We start from the raw sequence: 12,367 nt of genomic DNA, 5'->3' as shown, positions 1-12,367 counted from the left end.
GTCCAAAATCTGACCATTTTTTGAAAAACACTTTTTTGGTCCAAAACTTTAAAAAAAAACGTCATACTATACTATGTAGTACGTTATACTATACTATGTTGTCCAAAATTTGACCCTTTTTTGAAATTTTTTTTTGTCCAAAATTGGACAAAAACGACATACTATACTATGTCGTCCAAAATGTGACAATTTTTTTGAAAAACACTTTTTTGGTCCAAAACTTGAGAAAAACGTCATACTATACTATGTAGTACGTTATACCATACTATGTAGTCCAAAATGTGACCATTTTTTGAAAAAAAAGATTTGGTCCAAAATTGGACAAAAACGACATACTATACTATGTCGTCCAAAATCTGACCATTTTTTGAAAAACACTTTTTTGGTCCAAAACTTAAAAAAAAACGTCATACTATACTATGTAGTACGTTATACTATACTATGTTGTCCAAAATTTGACCCTTTTTTGAAGAAAAAAATTGGTCCAAATTGGACAAAAACGACATACTATACTATGTCGTCCAAAATCTGACCATTTTTTGAAAAACACTTTTTTGGTCCAAAACTTTAAAAAAAAACGTCATACTATACTATGTAGTACGTTATACTATACTATGTTGTCCAAAATTTGACCCTTTTTTGAAGAAAAAAATTTGGTCCAAATTGGACAAAAACGACATACTATACTATGTCGTCCAAAATCTGACCATTTTTTGAAAAACACTTTTTTGGTCCAAAACTTTAAAAAAAAACGTCATACTATACTATGTAGTACGTTATACTATACTATGTTGTCCAAAATTTGACCCTTTTTTGAAAATTTTTTTTGTCCAAAATTGGACAAAAACGACATACTATACTATGTCGTCCAAAATCTGACCATTTTTTGAAAAACACTTTTTTGGTCCAAAACTTTAAAAAAAAACGTCATACTATACTATGTAGTACGTTATACTATACTATGTTGTCCAAAATTTGACCCTTTTTTGAAAAAAAGAAAATTTGGTCCAAATTGGACAAAAACGACATACTATACTATGTCGTCCAAAATCTGACCATTTTTTGAAAAACACTTTTTTGGTCCAAAACTTTAAAAAAAAACGTCATACTATACTATGTAGTACGTTATACTATACTATGTTGTCCAAAATTTGACCCTTTTTTGAAAATTTTTTTTGTCCAAAATTGGACAAAAACGACATACTATACTATGTCGTCCAAAATGTGACAATTTTTTTGAAAAACACTTTTTTGGTCCAAAACTTGAGAAAAACGTCATACTATACTATGTAGTACGTTATACCATACTATGTAGTCCAAAATGTGACCATTTTTTGAAAAAAAAGATTTGGTCCAAAATTGGACAAAAACGACATACTATACTATGTCGTCCAAAATCTGACCATTTTTTGAAAAACACTTTTTTGGTCCAAAACTTAAAAAAAAACGTCATACTATACTATGTAGTACGTTATACTATACTATGTTGTCCAAAATTTGACCCTTTTTTGAAGAAAAAAATTTGGTCCAAATTGGACAAAAACGACATACTATACTATGTCGTCCAAAATCTGACCATTTTTTGAAAAACACTTTTTTGGTCCAAAACTTTAAAAAAAACACGTCATACTATACTATGTAGTACGTTATACTATACTATGTTGTCCAAAATTTGACCCTTTTTTGAAAAAGAAATTTGGTCCAAATTGGACAAAAACGACATACTATACTATGTCGTCCAAAATCTGACCATTTTTTGAAAAACACTTTTTTGGTCCAAAACTTTAAAAAAAACGTCATACTATACTATGTAGTACGTTATACTATACTATGTTGTCCAAAATTTGACCCTTTTTTGAAGAAAAAAATTTGGTCCAAATTGGACAAAAACGACATACTATACTATGTCGTCCAAAATCTGACCATTTTTTGAAAAACACTTTTTTGGTCCAAAACTTAAAAAAAAAACGTCATACTATACTATGTAGTACGTTATACTATACTATGTTGTCCAAAATTTGACCCTTTTTTGAAGAAAAAAATTTGGTCCAAATTGGACAAAAACGACATACTATACTATGTCGTCCAAAATCTGACCATTTTTTGAAAAACACTTTTTTGGTCCAAAACTTTAAAAAAAAACGTCATACTATACTATGTAGTACGTTATACTATACTATGTTGTCCAAAATTTGACCCTTTTTTGAAAAAAATTTTTATCCAAAATTGGACAAAAACGACATACTATACTATGTCGTCCAAAATGTGACAATTTTTTTGAAAAACACTTTTTTGGTCCAAAACTTTAAAAAAAACGTCATACTATACTATGTAGTACGTTATACCATACTATGTAGTCCAAAATTTGACCATTTTTTGAAAAAAAAATTTGGTCCAAAATTGGACAAAAACGACATACTATACTATGTCGTCCAAAATGTGACAATTTTTTTGAAAAACACTTTTTTGGTCCAAAACTTGAGAAAAACGTCATACTATACTATGTAGTACGTTATACCATACTATGTAGTCCAAAATTTGACCCTTTTTTGAAGAAAAAAATTTGGTCCAAATTGGACAAAAACGACATACTATACTATGTCGTCCAAAATCTGACCATTTTTTGAAAAACACTTTTTTGGTCCAAAACTTTAAAAAAAAACGTCATACTATACTATGTAGTACGTTATACTATACTATGTTGTCCAAAATTTGACCCTTTTTTGAAGAAAAAAATTTGGTCCAAATTGGACAAAAACGACATACTATACTATGTCGTCCAAAATCTGACCATTTTTTGAAAAACACTTTTTTGGTCCAAAACTTAAAAAAAAAACGTCATACTATACTATGTAGTACGTTATACTATACTATGTTGTCCAAAATTTGACCCTTTTTTGAAATTTTTTTTTATCCAAAATTGGACAAAAACGACATACTATACTATGTCGTCCAAAATGTGACAATTTTTTTGAAAAACACTTTTTTGGTCCAAAACTTGAGAAAAACGTCATACTATACTATGTAGTACGTTATACCATACTATGTAGTCCAAAATTTGACCATTTTTTGAAAAAAAAAATTGGTCCAAAATTGGACAAAAACGACATACTATACTATGTCGTCCAAAATCTGACCATATTTTGAAAAACACTTTTTTGGTCCAAAACTTTAAAAAAAAACGTCATACTATACTATGTAGTACGTTATACTATACTATGTTGTCCAAAATTTGACCCTTTTTTGAAAAATTTTTTTATCCAAAATTGGACAAAAACGACATACTATACTATGTCGTCCAAAATCTGACAATTTTTTTGAAAAACACTTTTTTGGTCCAAAACTTGAGAAAAACGTCATACTATACTATGTAGTACGTTATACCATACTATGTAGTCCAAAATTTGACCATTTTTTGAAAAAAAAATTTGGTCCAAAATTGGACAAAAACGACATACTATACTATGTCGTCCAAAATCTGACCATTTTTTGAAAAACACTTTTTTGGTCCAAAACTTTAAAAAAAACGTCATACTACACTATGTAGTACGTTATACTATACTATGTTGTCCAAAATTTGACCCTTTTTTGAAGAAAACAATTTGGTCCAAATTGGTCAAAAACGACATACTATACTATGTCGTCCAAAATGTGACCATTTTTTGAAAAACACTTTTTTGGTCCAAAACTTTAAAAAAAAACGTCATACTATACTATGTAGTACGTTATACTATACTATGTTGTCCAAAATCTGACCATTTTTTGAAAAAAATTTTTATCCAAAATTGGACAAAAACGACATACTATACTATGTCGTCCAAAATGTGACAATTTTTTTGAAAAACACTTTTTTTGGTCCAAAACTTGAGAAAAACGTCATACTATACTATGTAGTACGTTATACCATACTATGTAGTCCAAAATTTGACCATTTATTGAAAAAAAAATTTGGTCCAAAATTGGACAAAAACGACATACTATACTATGTCGTCCAAAATCTGACCATTTTTTGAAAAACACTTTTTTGGTCCAAAACTTTAAAAAAAAACGTCATACTATACTATGTAGTACGTTATACTACACTATGTTGTCCAAAATTTGACCCTTTTTTGAAGAAAAAAATTTGGTCCAAATTGGACAAAAACGACATACTATACTATGTCGTCCAAAATGTCACCATTTTTTGAAAAACACTTTTTTGGTCCAAAACTTTAAAAAAAAACGTCATACTATACTATGTAGTACGTTATACTATACTATGTTGTCCAAAATCTGACCATTTTTTTGGTCCAAAACTTGACAAAAATGTCATACTATACTATGTAGTACGTTATACTACACTATGTTGTCCAAAATTTGACCCTTTTTTGAAGAAAAAAATTTGGTCCAAATTGGACAAAAACGACATACTATACTATGTCGTCCAAAATCTGACCATTTTTTGAAAAACACTTTTTTGGTCCAAAACTTTAAAAAAAACCGTCATACTATACTATGTAGTACGTTATACTATACTATGTTGTCCAAAATCTGACCATTTTTTGAAAAAATTTTTTATCCAAAATTGGACAAAAACGACATACTATACTATGTCGTCCAAAATGTGACAATTTTTTTGAAAAACACTTTTTTTGGTCCAAAACTTGAGAAAAACGTCATACTATACTATGTAGTACGTTATACCATACTATGTAGTCCAAAATTTGACCATTAATTGAAAAAAAAATTTGGTCCAAAATTGGACAAAAACGACATACTATACTATGTCGTCCAAAATCTGACCATTTTTTGAAAAACACTTTTTTGGTCCAAAACTTTAAAAAAAAACGTCATACTATACTATGTAGTACGTTATACTACACTATGTTGTCCAAAATTTGACCCTTTTTTGAAGAAAAAAATTTGGTCCAAATTGGACAAAAACGACATACTATACTATGTCGTCCAAAATGTCACCATTTTTTGAAAAACACTTTTTTGGTCCAAAACTTTAAAAAAAAACGTCATACTATACTATGTAGTACGTTATACTATACTATGTTGTCCAAAATCTGACCATTTTTTTGGTCCAAAACTTGACAAAAATGTCATACTATACTATGTAGTACGTTATACTACACTATGTTGTCCAAAATTTGACCCTTTTTTGAAGAAAAAAATTTGGTCCAAATTGGACAAAAACGACATACTATACTATGTCGTCCAAAATCTGACCATTTTTTGAAAAACACTTTTTTGGTCCAAAACTTTAAAAAAAACCGTCATACTATACTATGTAGTACGTTATACTATACTATGTTGTCCAAAATTTGACCCTTTTTTGAAGAAAAAAATTTGGTCCAAATTGGACAAAAACGACATACTATACTATGTCGTCCAAAATGTGACCATTTTTTGAAAAACACTTTTTTGGTCCAAAACTTTAAAAAAAAACGTCATACTATACTATGTAGTACGTTATACTATACTATGTTGTCCAAAATTTGACCCTTTTTTGAAGAAAAAAATTTGGTCCAAATTGGACAAAAACGACATACTATACTATGTCGTCCAAAATCTGACCATTTTTTGAAAAACACTTTTTTGGTCCAAAACTTTAAAAAAAAACGTCATACTATACTATGTAGTACGTTATACTATACTATGTTGTCCAAAATTTGACCCTTTTTTGAAAAAATTTTTTATCCAAAATTGGACAAAAACGACATACTATACTATGTCGTCCAAAATGTGACAATTTTTTTGAAAAACACTTTTTTGGTCCAAAACTTTAAAAAAAACGTCATACTATACTATGTAGTACGTTATACCATACTATGTAGTCCAAAATTTGACCATTTTTTGAAAAAAAAATTTGGTCCAAAATTGGACAAAAACGACATACTATACTATGTCGTCCAAAATGTGACAATTTTTTTGAAAAACACTTTTTTGGTCCAAAACTTGAGAAAAACGTCATACTATACTATGTAGTACGTTATACCATACTATGTAGTCCAAAATTTGACCCTTTTTTGAAGAAAAAAATTTGGTCCAAATTGGACAAAAACGACATACTATACTATGTCGTCCAAAATCTGACCATTTTTTGAAAAACACTTTTTTGGTCCAAAACTTTAAAAAAAAACGTCATACTATACTATGTAGTACGTTATACTATACTATGTTGTCCAAAATTTGACCCTTTTTTGAAGAAAAAAATTTGGTCCAAATTGGACAAAAACGACATACTATACTATGTCGTCCAAAATCTGACCATTTTTTGAAAAACACTTTTTTGGTCCAAAACTTTTAAAAAAAACGTCATACTATACTATGTAGTACGTTATACTATACTATGTTGTCCAAAATTTGACCCTTTTTTGAAAAATTTTTTTATCCAAAATTGGACAAAAACGACATACTATACTATGTCGTCCAAAATGTGACAATTTTTTTGAAAAACACTTTTTTGGTCCAAAACTTGAGAAAAACGTCATACTATACTATGTAGTACGTTATACCATACTATGTCGTCCAAAATTTGACCATTTTTTGAAAAAAAAAATTGGTCCAAAATTGGACAAAAACGACATACTATACTATGTCGTCCAAAATCTGACCATATTTTGAAAAACACTTTTTTGGTCCAAAACTTTAAAAAAAAACGTCATACTATACTATGTAGTACGTTATACTATACTATGTTGTCCAAAATTTGACCCTTTTTTGAAAAAAATTTTTATCCAAAATTGGACAAAAACGACATACTATACTATGTCGTCCAAAATCTGACAATTTTTTTGAAAAACACTTTTTTGGTCCAAAACTTGAGAAAAACGTCATACTATACTATGTAGTACGTTATACCATACTATGTAGTCCAAAATTTGACCATTTTTTGAAAAAAAAATTTGGTCCAAAATTGGACAAAAACGACATACTATACTATGTCGTCCAAAATCTGACCATTTTTTGAAAAACACTTTTTTGGTCCAAAACTTTAAAAAAAACGTCATACTACACTATGTAGTACGTTATACTATACTATGTTGTCCAAAATTTGACCCTTTTTTGAAGAAAACAATTTGGTCCAAATTGGTCAAAAACGACATACTATACTATGTCGTCCAAAATGTGACCATTTTTTGAAAAACACTTTTTTGGTCCAAAACTTTAAAAAAAAACGTCATACTATACTATGTAGTACGTTATACTATACTATGTTGTCCAAAATCTGACCATTTTTTGAAAAAATTTTTTATCCAAAATTGGACAAAAACGACATACTATACTATGTCGTCCAAAATGTGACAATTTTTTTGAAAAACACTTTTTTTGGTCCAAAACTTGAGAAAAACGTCATACTATACTATGTAGTACGTTATACCATACTATGTAGTCCAAAATTTGACCATTTATTGAAAAAAAAATTTGGTCCAAAATTGGACAAAAACGACATACTATACTATGTCGTCCAAAATCTGACCATTTTTTGAAAAACACTTTTTTGGTCCAAAACTTTAAAAAAAAACGTCATACTATACTATGTAGTACGTTATACTACACTATGTTGTCCAAAATTTGACCCTTTTTTGAAGAAAAAAATTTGGTCCAAATTGGACAAAAACGACATACTATACTATGTCGTCCAAAATGTCACCATTTTTTGAAAAACACTTTTTTGGTCCAAAACTTTAAAAAAAAACGTCATACTATACTATGTAGTACGTTATACTATACTATGTTGTCCAAAATCTGACCATTTTTTTGGTCCAAAACTTGACAAAAATGTCATACTATACTATGTAGTACGTTATACTATACTATGTAGGACATTATACTATACTATGTTGTCCAAAATGTGACCATCTTTTTGAAAAACATTTTTTTGGTCCAAAACTTAACAAAAATGTCATACTATACTATGTAGTACGTTATACTATACTATGTAGTACATTATACTATACTTTGTCGTCCAAAATATGACCATCGTATACTATGTAGTATGACATTGAGGTCGACGACATAGTATAGTATGAGATTTTGGTCACATTCTGGGGTAAAAAAAATGTTTAAAAAATTTTGGGCGACATAGTATTGTATGTCGCTTTTTTCAAAATTTGGATTTTAAGACCAGGCCTTGGGGAAAAAGCTGATCACAACAAGAATAAAGAGACTCCCTCCTCCCAACCTCCAAGAAACCACCAGCAACACATCACACAAACCACCGTTTATTAAAACCAAGCACAAAATGTCTGCTGGGAGTCTGGCTGTGAGAGGATTGAGGAAGTCCACTGCAGCTGGGATGTTCGATGTTCAGGCCTCTTATTCAATTTCCTCCTGTTCAGGACCAATCAGCTCCCAGGATTCACTCAAACACACACACACACACCTGCAACCCATCTCACACTCACATACAGACACATACACACAAAGAAATAGCGGTCACGACCCTGTGGTCGTAACATGGACCAAAAAAAAGTTCAAAACATTTTGGACGACAGTATAGTTTGTCGATTTTGTCAGTTTTGGGACCAAAAAAAATTTTTTTTGACAACATAGTATTGTATGTCGTTTTTGTCTAATTTTGGACAAAAACTTTTTCTCAAATTTTTTTGTTGTATGTCGTTTTGTCACATTTTGGCCAAAAAATTTTTTCAAAAAAATTTTTTTTTTCACTTTTCCGATTTTGGACGATATAGTATAGTATGATGTTTTGGTCACATTTTGGAATCAAATTTTTTTTTAATTTTCAGATTTTGGACGACATAGTATAGTATGATGTTTTTGTCAAATTTTGCACCAAATTTTTTTTTCAAAAAAATGGTCAGATTTTGGATGAAATAGTGTAGTATGACATTTTGGGCTAAAAAAATGTTTTCAAAAAAATTTTCCGATTTTGGACGACAACGTATAATATGTCGTTTTTGTCAAATTTTGGACAATAATTTTTTTTCAAAAATGTTTGTCGTATGTCGTTTAAGTCAAATCCTCACCTCAAAAACTAAAAAAAACAAAAAACTAACCCTAACCCTCAAAAATGTATTAAAAATAAAACATTTTCATGTTCATATATTCTTTATTAATTATGAATTGATGTACAAAACAACGTGAAAAAAAATCACAACAAAATAGTCCCATCAAAAAAGACATCATTTAATTTAATCTGCTCTGTAAGTCAGACTTTAACATAAACATCACGTGAGACAATGTTGGACATTTTTCAAAGTTTAAAAGAAGAAAAAAAAACAAAAAAAGAAGTCAGGTTGAAGAGTTGAAGCTTCGTCACCACGGCGACCGTTAGAGCGTCCACTTCAGACACCTGCAGAGAAATGAGAGTTAGACTTAGACCAGTGTTTCTCAACCCTGATCCTCAGGGAACTCTGCACTGCCATGTTTTACATGTTACCCTGCTCCAAAAACACCCGATTCAGATGAAACATAACATTTTTGAAAAAAAATTGACGAAAGTTGAAACATTCAATATTTTTTTTTTTTACTAAAGTTGAAACATTAATTTAAAAAATTGACAAAAGTTGAAACATTATTATTATTATTATTTATTTTTAATTTAATGGTTTTTGTTTTTTGAAAAAACTAACAAAAGTTGAAACAGTCAAATTTTGATTTTTTTTTTTTTTTTACAAAAGTTGAAACTTTTATTTAAAAAATTGACAAAAGTTGAAACTTTTTTTTTTTTTTTTTTTAATTTGAAATATTCTTTTTTTGGAAAAAAATGAAAAAAGTTGAAAAATTCAATTTCTGATTTTTTTTTACAAAAGTTGAAACAAATTTAGAAAATTGAAAAAAGTTGAAAAATTCAATTTTTGGTTTTTTTTTTTTACAAAAGTTGAAACATTCATTTAAAAAATTTACAAAAGTTGAAACATTATTATTATTATTATTTATTTTTAATTTAATGGTTTTTGTTTTTTGAAAAAACTAACAAAAGTTGAAACAGTCAAATTTTGATTTTTTTTTTTTTTTTACAAAAGTTGAAACTTTTATTTAAAAAATTGACAAAAGTTGAAACTTTTTTTTTTTTTTTTTTTAATTTGAAATATTCTTTTTTTGGAAAAAAATGAAAAAAGTTGAAAAATTCAATTTCTGATTTTTTTTTTACAAAAGTTGAAACAAATTTAGAAAATTGAAAAAAGTTGAAAAATTCAATTTTTTTTTTTTTTTTTACAAAAGTTGAAACATTCATTTAAAAAATTTACAAAAGTTGAAACATTATTTTTTTTTTATGTAAAAATTTAAATATTAATATTTTTGGAAAAAACTGACAAAAGTTCAAAACATTTTTGAAAAAATATTTTGAACAAAAGGTGAGGTGTTTTTGGAGCTGGGCAACATCTAAAACACGGCAGGGCAGAGTTCCCTGAGGACCAGGGTTGGGAAACACTGACTTAGACTTTTAGCTCACTCTCCCACACCAAAGTCCCTCACTCTCCCACACCAAAGCCCATAGAGAAAACCAGTGATTTTAACATCACAGCACACAGGAGTTCACAGGAGTTGTTGATCCACTGCTGCCTCCATCACTAAGTTATCATATCTTATTTTAGTAAATCCGGCTTCGTTCAGATTGACCTCAGTGACACAAAGTAACCACACGAGGCAGCAGAGGACCAGCAGCTCCTGTGTCTCTATGAGCTAAAATCACTTATTTTCTCTATGGACTTTGGTGTGGGAGAATCAAGTGTAGATATAAATTAGAGAGGACAATCTTTAAGACCCACCTGGTCTCTCTGTGCGTGCACAGGCACTTGGTGCTGCAGTAGCGCCCCCCGCAGGTGGTGCACGTGTAGTGCGAGGGAAAACCGCAGACGCAGCAGAAGTGACGAGGCGGCATCGGCGAAGGCGGAGCCGCCGCCGACAGGTAGTTTGGCTCCGGCCTCTCCGACAGGTTCTGTCAATCACGGGAGAGAGGAGGAGGGGGAGGAGTCAGCTGACAGCAGCCAGAGAGTGCGGGGGGGGGGGGGGGGGGACATGAAGGTGTGGAGCTACAGTACCTCCTCCTCCAGCAGGGTGGTGAAGTTCTTCCTGAAGCGCTGTTTGAAATGGTCGCCCCTCGTCTTCCTCCTCTTCTTCTCTGGACGACGGAAACAAAATCGTCAAACGAGCGGGAAAAAAAATAAAAAGTCGCAAAAAAAACCGAGACTCACCTGGTTCTTCTGTCTCGCTGAAGGCGGGGAGGCGGGCAGTAGGACCTGGGGGAGGGAGGGAGGACAGCGGGTCGTCCTGGAAACACAAAGCAACAATAATCAGTAATTTCACTGATTACTTATTTTAAACCTGCAGGGGGCAGCAGAGCCTCGCGTCAGTGTCAATAAAGTTTTATCTTTAAGCGACATTTTCTCGCGCTTTTCTTCGTTTGTGAACATTGTGGAAAAGTGGAAAAACAAACAAGAATCGTAACATTTTGCGGTTATATGGACACCTGCAGCTCCCCCTGGTGGTCAGAATGTGAAAGTGAGGACACAAACCTGGAAGTTGTCCTTCTCCAGAGCCTCGAGTTGTCGAGATAATCTCCTCTGTCTGGTCGCTTCATCCAGAACCCGACGCTGCCCCGCCTCCACCCGGGCTGAGAGAGAACAGAACTCCCTTGTAAAAACCGTCAATTTAAACTTTTCTTCACTATTAGAGAACGAACTTTCACTTGATAAAGTATTTATGACACGGTAACAGGTTTCTCCAAGACTCGTCCTGAATTCGGCTCCACTTTCATCCATAAAATACCGCTAATGTCACAAATATTAACACATTTTTTCCCAGCTAAGACGCCGGAAACTGTCCGCAGCGGAGCCGCCGGATTCAGTCAGGATTTAATCATCGTTTTCTGTTTTTAACAAAGAAAACATTTACGCCGAATTCACTCTGTGGTTGTTACATTGTTATAAATAAGAGACATTGACGCTGAATGTTAACGTTTATGTCACAAAAACCGAAGCAGATTGTTTGTTTACGTTTCGTTCGCTCCGTCGCCGATAACGAACAAAAACAGACAGAAATCTCAAGATTTTATCTTTAAAAACTTTATTTTAAACAACACGTAGGTTATAATAAGTTATAATATAATAAATAAGCTCTTAAATGCGCTGTTTTACTGTGAAATTGAACGAAACTCACCGGAGGTCTTCTTCTCCAGCACCATGTTGGTTGTTGTGTTTCCGGTCTACGGCAGCCGCACAGGGACAATCTGTAATGAACCGCCAGACGAAACGCGATCGTATAAAACAACGATCGCAAAATAACGAACATTTACGTCAGATTCTATTTTAAATGACACTTTAAAAACGGTAAAATGCCGCATATCTATTTGGTAATATATTTAAGTACATAATATTATGTTTATGTTTATTTTATTCCAAAAATGGCGGAA

General features: G+C 31.2%; 1 protein-coding gene across 1 annotated transcript; it reads right to left on the bottom strand.

The window, feature by feature from the left end:
* Positions 1 to 9,182: 9,182 nt before the first annotated feature.
* znhit1 (zinc finger, HIT-type containing 1) lies at positions 9,183 to 12,153 on the bottom strand. The gene is made up of 6 exons (XM_083910556.1): positions 12,115 to 12,153; positions 11,472 to 11,569; positions 11,151 to 11,226; positions 10,998 to 11,077; positions 10,725 to 10,894; positions 9,183 to 9,304 (listed from the first exon to the last, which is right to left on the bottom strand). The coding sequence occupies exons 1-6, from the start codon at positions 12,137 to 12,139 to the stop codon at positions 9,283 to 9,285; spliced, it is 471 nt and encodes a 156-aa protein (XP_083766682.1). The 5' UTR covers positions 12,140 to 12,153; the 3' UTR covers positions 9,183 to 9,282.
* Between the last annotated feature and the right edge of the window lie 214 nt (positions 12,154 to 12,367).

Source organism: Microchirus variegatus (genome assembly GCF_963457635.1).
Source record: "Microchirus variegatus genome assembly, chromosome: 2".
Taxonomy (NCBI): domain Eukaryota; kingdom Metazoa; phylum Chordata; class Actinopteri; order Pleuronectiformes; family Soleidae; genus Microchirus; species Microchirus variegatus.
The sequence above is the reverse complement of the archived record's forward strand: the minus strand, read 5'-3'. Positions and strand labels throughout refer to the sequence as shown.

Excerpts from the sequence above, each read along its gene's own strand:
- znhit1 (XM_083910556.1), bottom strand. The coding sequence starts at position 12,139 with ATGGTGCTGGAGAAGAAGACCTCCG. Across the intron at positions 11,078-11,150 it reads CAGCGAGACAGAAGAACCAG|AGAAGAAGAGGAGGAAGACG; the intron begins GTGAGTCTCGGT and ends TCCGTCGTCCAG. Across the intron at positions 10,895-10,997 it reads CCACCCTGCTGGAGGAGGAG|AACCTGTCGGAGAGGCCGGA; the intron begins GTACTGTAGCTC and ends CGTGATTGACAG.